The sequence below is a fragment of the Onychostoma macrolepis genome, chromosome 01, assembly GCF_012432095.1.
Source record: "Onychostoma macrolepis isolate SWU-2019 chromosome 01, ASM1243209v1, whole genome shotgun sequence".
In the NCBI taxonomy this organism is placed as follows: Eukaryota; Metazoa; Chordata; class Actinopteri; order Cypriniformes; family Cyprinidae; genus Onychostoma; species Onychostoma macrolepis.
The window spans coordinates 17,493,242-17,509,565 of record NC_081155.1 but is presented as its reverse complement, the minus strand read 5'-3'; the positions used below and the strand labels follow the sequence as shown (position 1 = coordinate 17,509,565).

Here is a 16,324-nt window from a genome sequence, read left to right as displayed (position 1 = left end):
GAAATTACATAGCAGTTTTAATGCAGACAATGTAACCTATGCTAGAATGATATTTGAGAAGCAGATGTCCATTTTCTAGGCAATGATCAGAGATCCTTTGCTGAAGGTGCATGAATTTATTAACATTAATGTTACTGATGTTCCATAACTGGATTTAGCAGTCTTTTTAAGTTAAATGTCTACAAAAATCTTTCACATTTCTTCCAATTAATGTAGAAATAATATTTGAAAATTGTGTTTTAATCAACTGTAAGCTACATTGCAACATAGCAAAGAAAGAAATCAACATGATCTCACAGAATTCCGTGTAATGTTCACGGATTTAATTAACCTCCGAATCTGTGGTGGCATCACGGAATCACCGAAAATTCCGTGATGGACTCACAGAAAAAAATCCGTGATGGGCTCACAGAAGTGATACCAATGTAAGTCAGTGACAGGCATCAGCCGTGCTCCACGCACGGATCCACTGGTTCAACACTTTAAATATGCCGACGCAATAATTTATCGTCATCATTATTGTTCAGAACTGGGTAGGTTTAGGGTAGGGGTGGGGTCAGGTACTCCAGTGAAAGTATAACTGCATCGGAGTCACTCTTTTTACGTGGTCCGATGCAGCGCTGGTGTTGAACCAGTGAATCCGTGCATGGACCACGGCTGATGCCTTCTGTAAACCCAGCAAGGAATTTTCGGCGATTCCGTGATGCCACCACAGATTCGGACGTTAATTAAGTCCGTGAACATTACACGGAATTCTGTGAGATCAGGTTGAAAGAAATGCAACATGAAATGCTAATGCAACCCTGCGTTCTTCAGAAATCTGTTGCATCCCAGTGAAACAAGATATTCAATGAGAAAAAGTGTAAGGACTTGATTTCATCTATTAGGTATTGCTTGGATCATCAAAAGTGGGCGTTTCAGAAAGGAACCAGGTGGTTTGCAGGAAGTAGTTAATGTTAACCACCAAAAAAAGAAACCATTTCCATTATTACACTTGTCTTTTTGGAATAATGTGCACCAATGCATCTCCCATTCCAATGTAATCAGCCACAAGAACACAGTAGATCTATGTATAATAATATTTAAATTAATGATAGGTACCAATGTGAGTATTCTCTATCTTGTGAAGTCTAGAATTGTCCAGTAGACACACACATTCTCTGTTGGTGTTTCACCAAAATGTACTTGTGTGCAAACATCCGTCCACATCGATCGCAACCAAAAGGCTTCTCACGTGTGTGGATCCTCATGTGTGTTTTGAGGTTTGAAGACTGGTTGAACATTTTCCCACAAAGGTTACAGCCATAAGGCTTTTCACCGGTGTGAACAGTCACATGTTTTTTGAGGTTACTTTGATCTGCGAACTGCTTGCCACAGTGCACGCATCTGAATGGTTTTTCTCCTCTGTGGATGCTATGGTGTCTTTTGAGACTAGACGCCTGACTAAATCGCTTACCGCAGAGTGTACAGTGGTGAAGCCTCTCCCTGTTATGAAGTTTTTGATGCAAAAGGAGAGTGTTGGGTTGTGAGAACGCTTTTCCACAATGTTTACACATAAACTTGTCTTTCCTTTGCATCTGAGGCGTGTCTGACTGTTTGAAAGAAAAGCACTGTGTGAAAGCGGACCGTTCGGATTGAGAAATGACGTTACCTTCATCGCCGTGTGTTAAATGGCCTTCCATATCAGGCACAGACAAGCCATTACAGTCCATTGGAGTTGCATAGGAACACGTGGGATCTGCGTTCCCTCTGTACACCAAAAACTGATTCACAGAAGGTCCTCCGTTGCATTCAGATTCAGCATAAGAGGCATGATTTGTGGTTTTGTTAAATCTCCTGGAAACCCATGAGGGATAGGAAGGGACAGGCTGCAGGTTAGTCCCTGCATCTCCATCACAATGTCTCTCCATTCTGGTTTCACCTGTTTGGAAATACATCATGCTTAAATGGAAACTAGTAAGCAATTAAAAAAAGAGCAAATACTGTATTTAGTAATTATGTCAGTTACAACAAGAATTTTCTAGTTACTATTTGGTAAATGTGCATCTTCACCCATTTCATTCATTTCTGGGTTTTCGTCCTCAAGGAGATCAGGTTGCATTCCATTGGACTGCCAGAGGAACAGATTATTGATGGTGAATTTTATGATTTTTAATGTTAAATGCAATTTAGCAGAAAATTGTCTGTATTCTAGACGTACCATCTCTGTACCACGAAGTACACATTAGTTAATATTAATGCATTAAGTAAAACTGTTAGATGTTAGTTAATAAAAATACAACTGTTCATGTTAGCTTAGATCTATTAGATCCAAAGATAATATACACTGACAAATTTCACTCAGAAATCGCTAGCAAATGTCACAAAATAAAAAAATAATAATAATAAACACACTGTAAACACACAATGTAACACATTGAAAAAAAACATTTTGAAGCAGAAACTAAAATGGTATTTTCTTGTAACAAAATACTCCAATAATCTTTATTTGCTTTTGATTTGAATAATGTATTTGTAAATTATATTAATAAATGCTTTAGAAATATTGTTCATTGTCAGTTGATGTTAAATCTAAACATAACTAGACCACAACAAACAAGCTTCCTAGGAATAGGTAACAATATTAATCCTATGTGAATAAAAAAGAGAAGCAGTATGTAAAATGTCACTGCTGGAGAAAAACAGTCTGTGATGAGCCTGATTTGTAAATAAATACATGCATGTTCAAATGCATCTCTCATACTAACCTCTTGATGGCAGTGCTGAACCGTGTCCTGGTCTATGAAGTTATCCCTGTGGACAGTTACTAAAACTCCTGCACTCCCGTACTGTGTGTTGTCTTACCAGGAAAGCAAAGTGTAAAAATAAAACATGGTAAACAAGGATGAATTTTACTTTTCATCTCAATATCCATTCAAAGTTCAAAATTCACTGGAAAAGAAATGTAAAATAAAATATGTAATAAATAGATACAATAAATAACACTATCATTAATACTATAATTTTAACGTTTGACAATTTATGAATCTATTCCACAATATATAACCATATAAGTAATTAGAAATCAAATAATGTTTGATTTCTAATTACTTATCTGGATTCATTTTAAATCCTCACACTGATTTTGCCATCCATATTGCTGGGTGACAACTAAAACTAAAGTTAAAAATAACAAAATACACACACGCATACATACACACAAATATTAAATACAGTACAGCGTACTTACGGTTTTCAGCAGTCTCTGTTTCTCTTTCTGACTGTTCACACCTCATGCTGTCAGGTCTCTCCTCTTTAATAATGAGAACATCTGGCTGATCATCCACTACAGACTGATAACAAGCACAATGCTGCCATGACTCCTGATACATTATTAGTGGTCAGCTGAGCTCACTGATTGAGAAATGCAGTTTCTTACCTCTTGATGGCAGTGCTGGACTGTGTTCTGGTCGATTAAGTTTTCTCTGTGAACTTTTACAAAGACTCCTGCACTCCTGTACTGGTTGTCATCTTTACCTGCAACATGGATGTACCAGTACACACGCACGCACACACACACACACACACACACATTGCAAAAATGTCCATATTTAATATATGTAATAAAATACCACAAGAGTTTTCTTAGTATAATTCACATATATATGTTTATTTGTGAATTTAACATTATTATTTGATTAGATATTTTCTCCTTTAAAAGCCATATTTTGCCATTCTGTTGACATTAACTGATCACAAATCTGACGACTAGGTTATGCACTTATTCCCTAAAATAACTTGAAAAAAAAAATAATAATACACCACTCACGTTTTTCAGTAGTCTCTGTTTCTCTTTCTGACTGTTCACACCTCATGTTGCCAGGTCTCTCTTCTTTAATAAGGAGGACATCTGGCTCGTTATCTTCTACAGACTGATAAAAAGCACAATGCTGTTATGGTTCCTGAGAGTAAATGTTTATGGGAAAAAAATCTGTTTCTGAACAGTTGCAATAAGTGGTCCACTGACATAGGTTGTTCAATGGCCTATGCCAGCATGTCCAGATATGTACACCACCGTTCAAAATTTTAGGTCAGTAAGAGTTTTTTTAATTGTTTTTTTTTTTTTTTAAATAAATTAATACTTATTGAGCAAGCATGCATTATATTGATAAAAATGACAATAATAACATTTACAGTACTACAAAAGATTTATATTTGAAATAAACAGATAACGTTTCTTGAGGACCAAATCAGCATACAGGGTTCCCACACCTTGGTTAACTTCAAATTCAAGGACCTTGAGCATATTAGATATAGCATCTGAAATTAATCTTTGCTTTTACTGTATTTTAGAACAAATAAACACAGCCTTGATGAGTACAAGAGACTTCTTTCCAAAATATTTAAAGATTTCACCAACCCCAAACTTTTTAAAGTAATGCATCTGTCTGTCTACAAAAACAACTGAATAATAGCAAGTGTACATACAATAGCTGAAATTGTTGAAAGGAAATGCACACTTACATATTTACGCCAAATCACCATAAAACTTTAAGAAATTTATTATCCTAAGGCAGGGATATCAAACTCGGTTCCTGGAGGGCCACAGCCCTGCACAGTTTAGATAAAACCCAATTCAACACACCTGATCCAGCTAATCTAATCATTAAGGCTTATTTGAAAACTACATGGTACAGGTATGTGAGTTGGAGCAGGGTTGGAACTAAACTCTGTAGCGCTGCGGCCCTCCAAGAAGTGAGTTTGACACCCCTGTCCAAAGGGGATTTTTTTGAAATATCACATGATAATAATAGAGACGAACTCTGTGATAAATGGGGAAGTATCAGCACTGTAGCAAGACCGTTTTGAGTGCTGTAAGCTACTGAACAAAGAAAAAGGTTCAGTGGAACTGTCAAATTGAATGAACAGATAACAGGTTTGCCGTTTGAAGTGTACAAAACACGAGGACAAAAGTGATGAATGCAAACTTTGAAAGATTTAAAGATTGAGGCAAAGAGATGCACCCCATTCAATGTTGTTGCAGACCTGGTCTAGTCTTTCGGGTTGAAGATGCGAGACTTTACCGGAGCGAGCTTCATCTTCATCCCTAACTTCATTACACAGCGAAGCAATTTTCACACTAATTCGCCCTGGAAACAAGCATATACGTTCTCCATTAGTAATTAATAAGTTATAATAGTGACTTTTAATATAATGGAATCAATCCGACATCACTATTGTCTAAATGGCCATGACCACCTCTTTACCTGATGCTTTTTCGTGAACACCTGTTTTTGTCAAGGCAGTTGATTCGTTTCTCAGTTTGTGCGCTCTTCTATAAAACGAATCCCGGATTTCTAGTACTTTCAATTTCTTTTTAAGGAGGTTATTTTCCTTTTCAGTTTGAGATATTTCAAGCTGCAATTCGGTATAGCTGTCCTCAACAAGTTTGCAGATTTCTGCCACAGCGGCGTTTGCGAGTACTTCCATAACTGAAGCGATTTGCGTCTGAAACGTTATAATATTTGCCATTGCGTTGGAATCTATTTAGATTAATCTCCTTTAATAATAGTTAATCAGTCCATACAATAAACCCTTCCAAACGAGTATCATACGGGTCTAGAGCTCTCTCCAAACGCGAAGCTGGCAATGAGTCGACAACATCCGCTTGTGCTTTTTAAAATAAAAGCTCTCATGCTACCAAGCAATTTTCACGTGCCATAAATATTAGTTATTTTTACTTTAGCACAGTATAGCCAGGGCTCGAATTGAGGGGGGATGGCATTCCCCTGGTCGAAAAAAATGACAACAATTCTGTAAAACCACCATCCCCCCTTACCATCATTAATTTTTGTTTATTACGTAAAACTTATCATGCACATGAAATGTTAAAATTATCTACTTATGAACATTTACGAACTAAATAACGGAGATTGGCCAATCAGAACTTGATAACGTTACTGTAACTAGCTGCGCACAAGCAGAAGCAATTTCGTCATTTTTCGCGCAAATGTATTATTATTATTATTATTTTTAATTGCAAAAATTTTAGAAATATGCAAAAACAGGGGAACAAGACATGAATATATTCCTACAAAGAACAATTGTAAAAATGAAGACAAAAAATGAATATTCTGGATTTGCGTACATCAAATTATGGAATTATCTATACAGAAAAGTGCAAAAATAAAATTAGGCTACATAATTTTAGAAAAGCTGTCATAGTGCATCAAAAATTTGTCACTCTTTTTGTTATTTGTAAGTCTTAGAGATGAAACAAGAATCAAATTCAGAACGAAAAATGGGGAAAGACAAAGGAGATTCAAGCCATTTATTGCTTATGAATGAAGAATTTTGCATTCAGTATAAGAAAATTAACAACATATTCAACAGGTAATAGCTTTGGATTTTCATAATAAAAAATAACATCTTTGAGGACGAAGGTATGGGTCACATTTGTAAGGTTAGAAACATAGGTGCTTAAGTCAACCCATAATTTGTTGGTAACACCACAATCAAAAAACAAATGGGAAGCTGTTTCCTCAACAAAACCACAAAACGAGCAAGACTCATCAACATCAGAATATTTAGACATAGTTTAATTAATGGGATACATTTTATGAAGGATTTTATAATGAATCTCCTTAACTTTGTTAGATATACAAAATTTACTCTGCAAAAGCCAGCCTTTCTCCAATTTATATAAAGGAACCCCAGTAGAATTTCCCTCTTGGAGTAATCTTTCTCTTTGTCTGAAATATTTAGCGAATATGTTTGTTATTGCATTTCCGATCTAAAATATCAATACCACCCAAACGTAAAGTCGGATAAACACTGTTGCCTTTACTGAATTTGAGGTGACTTTTAATTAACTGGGTTAAGCCTACTGGGATGGCTCTCATCAAAGTATTATATTCCTTTGGTGGGACTGGAAAATTATGGAGATTCATAAATTGTTCATAAGTTAAAATATTAGGCAAGGCAAGTTTATTTATATAGCACATTTCATACACAGTGGTAATTCAAAGTGCTTTACATAAAAGGAAGTGAAATAGACATTAAAAATAATAATAATAACAAGAAATTAAAAATAATAATCACAACAATAAAAACAAAGTGATTTAAAAATTGATTTAAAAAGAAATTAAAACATTTAAGAATAGAAGGTGATTATACATAGTGCAATCAGTTCGGACGTAGCACAGTGCTCATTCAACAAACACAGCTAAACAGATGAGTTTTGAGTCTGGATTTAAATGTGGCTAATGTTTTAATACATCTGATCTCTTCTGAACAAGTTTCTCCAAGTCTTGACTGGAAACAAAACATCTAATTCTTGCAATGTTTTTGAGATGATAGTGTGATGATTTAGTTATTGCTTTGACATGACTACTACAAATAAAGTCTGTCTCCAGAAATACCCCAAGATTTTTTACTTGATTTTTAGTTGATTGACCCCTAGAGTCAAGGTATGCATTCACCTTGAGAACTTCATCTTTGTTTCCAAATGCAATGACTTCAGTTTTCTCCTTGTTTAACTGAAGAAAGTTCTGGCACATCCAACAGTTTATTTCATCAATGCATTGGCAGAGGGAGTCAATGGGGCTGTAGTCATTTGGAGATAAGGCTAGGTAAATCTGGGTATCATCAGCATAGCTGTGATAGGTAATTTTGTTCTTTCTCATTATTTGACTTAGTGGGAGCATATACAGGCTAAACAAGAGTGATGCAAGAATTGAGCCTTGTGGGACTCCGCATGTCCACTTAGACTTATGCTCTCCTATACTCACATAATAACCCCTCCCTTCAAAGTATGACCTGAACCATTTGAGTACCATCCCAGAAAGCCCGACCCATTTTTCCAGTCTCTCTAGAAGTATGTTATGATCAACAGTGTCCAACGCAGCACTAAGATCTAGTAGTACCAGAACTGACATTTTGCCTGAATCAGAATTGAAGCGAATATCATTTATTATCTTAATAAGTGCGGTCTATGTGCTACGATGTGCTCGGAAACCAGATTGAAAATTGTCCAGGTATCCATTTGAGTTTAAGTAGTTGTTCAGCTGATTAAAAACTACCTTTTCAATAATCTTACCTATGAAAGGAAGATTTGATATTGGTCTATAGTTGTTCAACATTGTGTTATCAAGATTGCACTTTTTCAGAAGGGGCTTAACAACTGCAGTTTTCAGGGAGTTTGGAAAAGTCCCAGAAAGAAGTGAAGCATTCACCACTTCTAAGAGATCTGCTTCTAAACAGTTAAGCACACTTTTGAAAAAAGATGTGGGAAGTGTGTCAAGATAGCATGTTGACGATGTAAGGTGCTGTACTATTTCTTTCAAAATTTTGCTATCAATTGCTTCAAAAACAGACATAGTCACTTCTTTTTGAAATTGCGGTCGAATCTGTGTGACGGGGGGGGGGGGGGTTTGTCAGTCTCCACAGTAGCAAAAAGAGTGCGAGAGTTGTTTAAGTTACTGTTTATAAGGTTTGAGAAGAAGGTCTGTCTAGCTGTGGCTAGTTCCACATTGAAAGCATGAAGTCTGTCTTTATAGATGCTATAGTGAATTTCAAGTTTTGTCTTCCGCCACATCCGCTCAGCTTTTCTGCATTGTCTTTTCATACTCTGAACTGCTGTTGATTTTCTTCATGTTGATTTTTGTCTGCCATTCTTCTTGCAGACCCTTGCCAAGCAATATCATCAATAACATTCTTAACTTTTGAGTTAAATGAATCCAGGAGAAGATCAACAGAGTCTGCAGAAATGCTTGGTGTTAAAGATATAGCCTTCATAAATAGCGCACTAGTGTTCTCGTTAATGCATCTCTTTCTGACAGAGACAGATCTAGGTTCAGTGGTAACAGAGATCAATATATCAAAGAAAATACAGAAGTGATCAGATAGTGCTACATCCTTAATAACAATGGATGAAATGTTTAGACCTCTACTGATGAGTAAATCTAGAGTGTGTCCACAAGTTCCGAAGTTCCTTGTTCACATCAGAGACGGTTGCTTGAGGAAAGCAGCATGTTATTATCATTGATATTATCAAAATCATCAAACACAGATAGAATACAGTTCAAGTTATTATTAAACCATCTAGGGGGGGAAAAAGAGAATTATTTTTAACAGTTATATCAGCATTATTCCAAAGGAGAACTTTGTGGGGGGAGAAACCATGGACAAAACACAATTTCCATGAAAGAAGACATTGCTGATGCAAGTTAGATAAGGAAATAGGTAAATTGCCAGGCAAGAAATTACACTTTAGTAAGAAAGATAGGCCACCAAGTTGGTCAAATATCTTATTTGGAATAAAGAACCACAGTGACATTGGATTCATAAGGTATCTTCTCAACCAATTTACTTTAAAGGTGTTTACAGTATCTGCAAAGTCCAAAAAATCAAGGCCACCTTCGCTTCTGGAATTAGCAAGCACTTCTCTTTTTAATTTGTAAGGTCTATTTTTCCAGAAAATCCCAAAATATTTAAATTATTTATTTTATAGCTTTATCGTTGACAAACAAAGAAAGAGCAGAATATACAAAGTGAGAGAGCCCTTCAAAGAACTTTACCAAATAATGAGAGATCTCTCTGAAGCCAGATGTTTTTTTCATACTGATTTAATTTTTAGTGATATGAATTCCTAAATATTTTACACTTTTTAAAAAAAAAATTGGGATACCGCCTAAGAATATATCATTCACATCATGAATTGACATAAATTCACATTTCGAAGTATTAAGTTTTAGACCTGAGGCACATGAAAATTGTTCAACCAATTCCAGAGCTTTTGGTAACTGATTTTTGTCCTCCAAAAACAGCGTAGTGTCATCAGCTAATTGCGCAATTTTGATCTCCCTGTCAAATACTGAAATTCCTTTCAAATTATCATCTTGGTTAATTCTTAGAGTAACTCTGTGGCTAAAACAAATAAAAATGGGGAGATTGGACAGCCCTGTCTGACACCACGATATATGTTAAACCTCTTAGAAGTGTTAAAGTTCACAATCACTGAGCTGTTAATACCTAACAATTAGGGAGGATCAAACATAAAAAAATGTACATGTTATACACAACTTAAGAGTTTTTATGCAGATAGTGTTGTCAACCGTTTTACGCGTTTTAGAGCACTGCATGAGAGAGGGTATAGCCAGTGAAGTCAGTAACTGAGCTTAGGTAACATCCGAGTAGAAGACTTGCTTCCCATCAATCAAAGCAAAAGAGCTTCGGAAGCTTGCTCTCTTGCCCTCCTCCACGACAGGCCGTAGCTGCTCTATCGTCGGGAGACAGATGCTCCGAAAGACTCAGTCTGTTTTCATTTATAAATTTGCATCCTCTCGCAGCGCCCAAATCATGTCTCGGATGCGACATAGTGAGAAGAGGATTATTATTGAACGACATCGACATTGTCCAGGAGCCTAGCTGTCTCGGATTCCAGGAGCGATCTTCTCTAGCATGTTAAGAACCACGCTTCGGACATCCTCTCCATCTTTTTCCGCAACGCCGTGCAACTTTAGACACCATCTCCAATATCACACAATAAGCTGTTGCACCGTTGCTGTTAGACTCTTGATTTGTAACGAGGTTGCTTCGGTGGTAGTTTCAATCGCTGAAAATTTACGAAAAGCCTTGTCGTGCTTTAAAGCCAGCTCGCGTATTGCAGCCAAGACATCCCCATTACTGTTTCCACTTATGTTAGATTCCGTGCGTTTCGATTTTTTTGCTGCTGGCTTCTGAGGAGTATCCAAAAGAGCAGCCACAACAACCTCATTATCAAAGTCTGGACATGTGTCAAACCGTATCTCGCTGAAACATCAGTTCAGTGCTACCAGAGGACGATGCTGAACCCTCAAACTGATCAACCGTATCAGACGTGTTGGAAGCCATGTTGTCAAGCCAAGCTTGTTTAGCTTTCTTCTTTCCTCTTTTTCCCATGCATAAAGATGTCAAAAGGGAACTAAGCTATATGACTTTTTCCACTTATGTCCACATCATCACCAGTTTAAGCAGTTGGTTATATCACCACTTCAGCTTTATTTTCCTGAAGCGCAAACACACGACCGTCTACCTCGCCACCATCTTGCCGGCCTTTTTCGCACAAAATGGTTCAAGCGCAACTTTTGAAGTTCTTTAAAAAGAAGACAACAGAAGGTATGATTTATCCTTGATTAGAATTTAAAGATATTCTCCTGACACAATGTATGTGTGACTGTAGGAAAGCTGACATTATCCAAAAGAAAAAAATCCTCTTAAAAGCATTCCAAAAGCATTCACTGCGCGATGAAGCCCATTAGAATACAGTTAGAATGTGCCCTTATAATTCCAGCAATTAAACAAAAAATACCCATGTATATAAGTTTTTACGTTTTTTTTATTCCATGGTCTGTCTGAATACTGGATTCTGATTGGCTGGCAGGTGTGCAGTATAACCGTTTAATGCACAGGTAGTTCCAAGTCAGAAAATACTAAAATTATATGGGTCTTCTTTAGAGAAAGTGTCAACATTTAAGTATCTAGGATTGTGGTTTGATGACAAATTAATCTGGAAGGATCATATAGATTATATATTAAAGAAATGTGGTAAAGTTTTAAATTTAATGAGAGCAGTAGCAGGACAAGATTGGGGTGTTGACAAACAGTCATTAAAGGGCATTTATGTTGGTCTTATGCGATCAACATTAGATTATGGATGCATTGTTTATGAATCAGCATCATCAACATTATTAAAGAACTAGATGTCATGCAAGCTAAGGCATTAAGACTCATTTTAGGAGCAGTTAAAACCACACCCATTGCAGCATTGCAACTTAGAAACATCAGAAATGCCATTATTTATAAGAAGATAGAAACTGGCTATGGCATACTGGATAAATTTACAGGGACAAAGAAATAATCATCCTGTAAGGGAAGTCCTGAAATGATTGCTGGGAAATTTTAAATGCAACAGGTAAAGGCTTTGCATTGAAAATAAAGGGGTGGGTTAATGAAGATGGTCTAGACTCAAGATCATTTGGCCCAATAGTAGTAATATCCCCAATTCCACCTTGGATACTAGCTCAACCTGAAATAGACATAAAATTACACGAGAACAGAAGGGAAATGGATCAAGCTGTTAGTATAATTGCATATGTAAATGAGTATATAAAAAACTCATACTATTCATTTCTTCAAATATATACAGATGGATCAAAGTGTATAGAGACTGGAAGGACAGGGGACTGCATTCTATAACCGTTATTTTTACCCTTCCGGTCAAATATTGCGCTGCAAAGAGCAATACAAATTTTAACTTGTCTATAACTTGGCAAATGACCAATAGAGAATGAGAATGTGATGTAACGCCGCGCAGAGTTCTGGGAAACTGCTTTGTTTATCCGCCATACTTGCAGGATAGCGCTGCCTTTCCTCTATCTAGTTTAGGGCAGTATTTGATTTTTTTGTCGTGATTGAGAAAAATGTCACCATTGTATGTCATTCATGCTGCATTGAGAATTGACGGTAAGCCCCTCCCCTCGAACGCAGACTAGCCACTGCTAGGACGGATAGTATGCGAATTGAGACGCAGCATAACTTTAGCTTTTCAGTTCTAGCGCTTTTATTTAGACTTCAAAATTCATCAACGTTATATTATTTTGTGAAGATTATCTTGATGGACAAAACGTGTAAGTTTCATGAACTATGATTGAACACAGAGCTTATTTTTTGTGATTATCCAAAAGTCTATATTGGCTTTTTGTCAAAGGAACCAGTTTCATGCTAACAGCTGATCGCCTACAGAGTGACGTCATAGTTCCTCCACTCTATTGTAACTCAGATCATCGTTCTGAGAGAAAACTGGATAATGCAGTATGTTTTTTCGCCCTCGGCTAGGGGTGGGCGATTTGCCAAAAATATCACGATTTTTTTAGAAATATCACGATTTACAATAGTATCACAATTCTTTGTCATGTTGGATTTTCTATTTTGCAAGCTGTTTGAGCAGTACAGCCAAACTAATTTCCCTATTATAAAGACAAAGCCTTTCAAGGTAACAAAATATTAAAAAGTATGGCGGATATTTAGGCCAAAGTGGGTGAAGATAAAAATCGTTGTCATTATTTTATCTTTGTTATTAAAAAATGAGAGCAAAGATACACATTACAAATACACATAATATATAAATAAAATAAACCTTGTTTTATTTTCAGGTAGTCTACAATAGGTGTATTTAGCAGGAGCATTCAAGAAATTGAATGAACAAATATAAAAATAAATCACTATATAGATTGATTCCTATTAAAGCAACTGTATTAAAGTTTTTCAGTCAAGAGTAGTGAGTGATTTTTCTCTTTGTGTTTGGTGTTTTATTAACATTAAAGGAATAATTCACCCCAAAATTAAAATAGGCTAGTGTTTTACTTTTATACCTTCATTTTCTCACTCAAAAGTTGTTTTAAACCTGAACGAGTTTCTTCTGCTGAAAATAAATGCTGTTTCGAAGAATGTTTAGAACAGTTGCTGGTCTACAGTGACTTCCATAGTATTTTTTTTTCTACGGTTAAAGTCAATGTGGACCAGCAACTGTTTGGTTAGCCACATTCTTCAAAATATCTTCTTTTGTGTTCAGCACAAGAAAGAAATTAATACAGGTTTGGGAAAACATGTGAGAGTAAATAATGACAGAATTACAATTTTAGGGTGAACTATCTCTTTAATTACAGTCGGCAGCATGTTTAGTACTGTCCCTCCTGCACGCATCTAATATACAGGCACGCATGCGTTTCTCTCAGCTGTTTACCTTCATTTTAGACATAACCAACTGAGTCTATACATAAAAATTGTGTGTTTTGACAGTATTATCACCAGGGACGATTCTAGGATTTTCATTTTAGGGGGGCTCAGCCCCCAATGAGGGTATAATAACAAAAAATTAATATTTATAAAAAAAATTAATAACAGAACACTGAGTGAAACGTTTAACCAGTAAGTCTTTGAAGCAGATGCAGATAATGTACTTTTGTGACTGCGAATAAGTGCAGTGTCCCGTGAGAGTACCTCTACCGCTGAGTTAACACTGATCTGAATGTATGTGGCATTGTTCAGTATATAGAGACGGCGGCGCCAGAACTGCAGCTGATAGAATGCGCACTGAACTACCATACTACGATATTTCTTCAAAAAAGCAAATCCTGGAGACATTTTTATAGTCCACCATCAAAAATCTTCATATCGAACACCCCTACCCTCGGCAGAAATCGCAGACTAGGGGCACCGGACCGCAAGGGCACTTTACCGTCAGACCTCAAGGGGCAGGGCTCGAGCCCCTAACCCCTTTCTACATTACGGTTTTCTAAAGGGAGGAAAACGCTTAACGTTTAAACATGTCGCTCACCTGCATGTCTTTTTGCATCACTGTCTTGGTACATTAAACCAGCATTTAAAAATGCTACAAAACTGTTCCCAAGCTCCTAAGGATTTGATTTTGCTTGTCATTTGTTGAAATAAATATAACAAGTACAGTGAGTCAGTGACTGTCCGCTGAACGTGATCCGCAATCTCTGATTCTCCTCATTGGCCATGGAAAATGAATATTTATAATTTTCCAACAAAGAAATGGATCTACTTCTGTCAGCTTGTTGAACACACTTTTATTTGGATAATTTAATATGACGGCTGAAGCAGCAGCGAGCGTCCAGCGGGCGACACTGTTTTCACTGTAAACAGATCAACAGATCAAAACCTAAGAGAGAGAGAAAAAAAAAATCTAATTATCATGCAGTGCGATAAATTACCTTCTCTTCCCTGCAAACGATACAATGAAGAATAAACAATAATTCAAGGCAAAAACAAAAGAAAAGATAAGCAGTTATCCCTATAGAGAATGAGAAGTAACCATGGGATCATTGCACAATCATTTGAGGTGACTTTTAATTAACTGGGTTAAGGCTACTGGGATGGCTCTCATCAAAGTATTATATTCCTTTGGTGGGACTGGAAAATTATGGAGATTCATAAATTGTTCATAAGTTAAAATATTACCAAAATCATCAAACACAGATACAATACAGTTCAAGTTATTATGAAACCATCTAGGGGGGAAAAGAGAGACTTATTTCTAACAGTTATATCAGCATTATTCCAAAGGAGAACTTTGTGGGGGGAGAAACCATGGACAAAACACAATTTCCATGAAAGAAGACATTGCTGATGCAAGTTAGATAAGGAAATAGGTAAATTGCCAGGCCAAGTTGGTCAAATATCTTATTTGGAATAAAGAACCACAGTGACATTGGATTCATAAGGTATCTTCTCAACCAATTTACTTTAAAGGTGTTTACAGTATCTGCAAAGTCCAAAAAATCAAGGCCACCTTCGCTTCTGGAATTAGCAAGCACTTCTCTTTTTAATTTGTAAGGTCTATTTTTCCAGATAAAATCCCAAAATATTTTAATTATTTATTTTATAGCTTTATCGTTGACAAACAAAGAAAGAGCAGAATATACAAAGTGAGAGAGCCCTTCAAAGAACTTTACCAAATAATGAGAGATCTCTCTGAAGCCAGATGTTTTTTTTCATACTGATTTAATTTTTGAATATGAATTCCTAAATATTTTACACTTTTTTTTTTTTTTTTTTTTTTTAACTGGGATACCGCCTAAGAATATATCATTCACATCATGAATTGACATAAATTCACATTTCGAAGTATTAAGTTTTAAACCTGAGGCACATGAAAATTGTTCAACCAATTCCAGAGCTTTTGGTAACTGATTTTTGTCCTCCAAAAACAGCGTAGTGTCATCAGCTAATTGCACAATTTTGATCTCCCTGTCAAATACTGAAATTCCTTTCAAATTATCATCTTGGTTAATTCTTAGAGTAACTCTGTGGCTAAAACAAATAAAAATGGGGAGATTGGACAGCCCTGTCTGACACCACGATATATGTTAAACCTCTTAGAAGTGTTAAAGTTCACAATCACTGAGCTGTTAATACCTGTATAAAACATGATTACAGTCTCTATAAATGCTTTACCAAATCCAAATAATTCTAGAGTATGAAAAATAATTTTTTTCGAAAGTCGAAAGCTTTGTGAAAGTCAAGAAAGAGTATGAGACCATCTGAATGAATTAGATCTGAATAATCCAGCAAGTCCAGTACTAATCTTATGTTGTTAGAAATGTGACGGCCTTTCATGAATCCAGATTGAGATTCTGAAATAATATTGCCTAAACCATAACTTAATCTTTTAGCATATACAGAGGCTAGTATTTTATAATCTAATGTTAACAAAGAAATAGGTCGTCAATTATCGATTACCAAAGGATCCTTGTCAGGCTTAGGTATAAGAGAGATGACT

The 16,324-nt window shown here is 36.1% G+C and overlaps 1 protein-coding gene across 3 annotated transcripts; it reads right to left on the bottom strand.

The window, feature by feature from the left end:
* Window positions 1-8: 8 nt before the first annotated feature.
* si:dkey-56e3.3 (zinc finger protein 892) lies at window positions 9-5,632 on the bottom strand. Of its 3 annotated transcripts, none has more exons than XM_058773458.1 (8): window positions 5,247-5,632; window positions 5,026-5,129; window positions 3,809-3,911; window positions 3,419-3,516; window positions 3,230-3,332; window positions 2,748-2,839; window positions 2,029-2,110; window positions 9-1,921 (listed from the first exon to the last, which is right to left on the bottom strand). In XM_058773458.1, the coding sequence occupies exons 1-8, from the start codon at window positions 5,509-5,511 to the stop codon at window positions 1,131-1,133; spliced, it is 1,638 nt and encodes a 545-aa protein (XP_058629441.1). In that variant the 5' UTR covers window positions 5,512-5,632; the 3' UTR covers window positions 9-1,130. The 3 variants fall into 3 exon arrangements, with proteins under 3 accessions (XP_058629441.1, XP_058629447.1, XP_058629456.1); XM_058773464.1 differs by having other exon boundaries at window positions 2,053-2,110; XM_058773473.1 differs by lacking the exon at window positions 2,029-2,110 and having other exon boundaries at window positions 1,628-1,921.
* Between the last annotated feature and the right edge of the window lie 10,692 nt (window positions 5,633-16,324).

Excerpts from the sequence above, each read along its gene's own strand:
- si:dkey-56e3.3 (XM_058773458.1), bottom strand. The coding sequence starts at position 5,511 with ATGGCAAATATTATAACGTTTCAGACGCAAATCGCTTCAGTTATGGAA. Across the intron at positions 3,517-3,808 it reads AACAGAGACTACTGAAAAAC|GTAAAGATGACAACCAGTAC; the intron begins GTGAGTGGTGTA and ends TCCATGTTGCAG. Across the intron at positions 1,922-2,028 it reads AGATGCACATTTACCAAATA|GTGAAACCAGAATGGAGAGA; the intron begins GTAACTAGAAAA and ends ATTTCCAAACAG.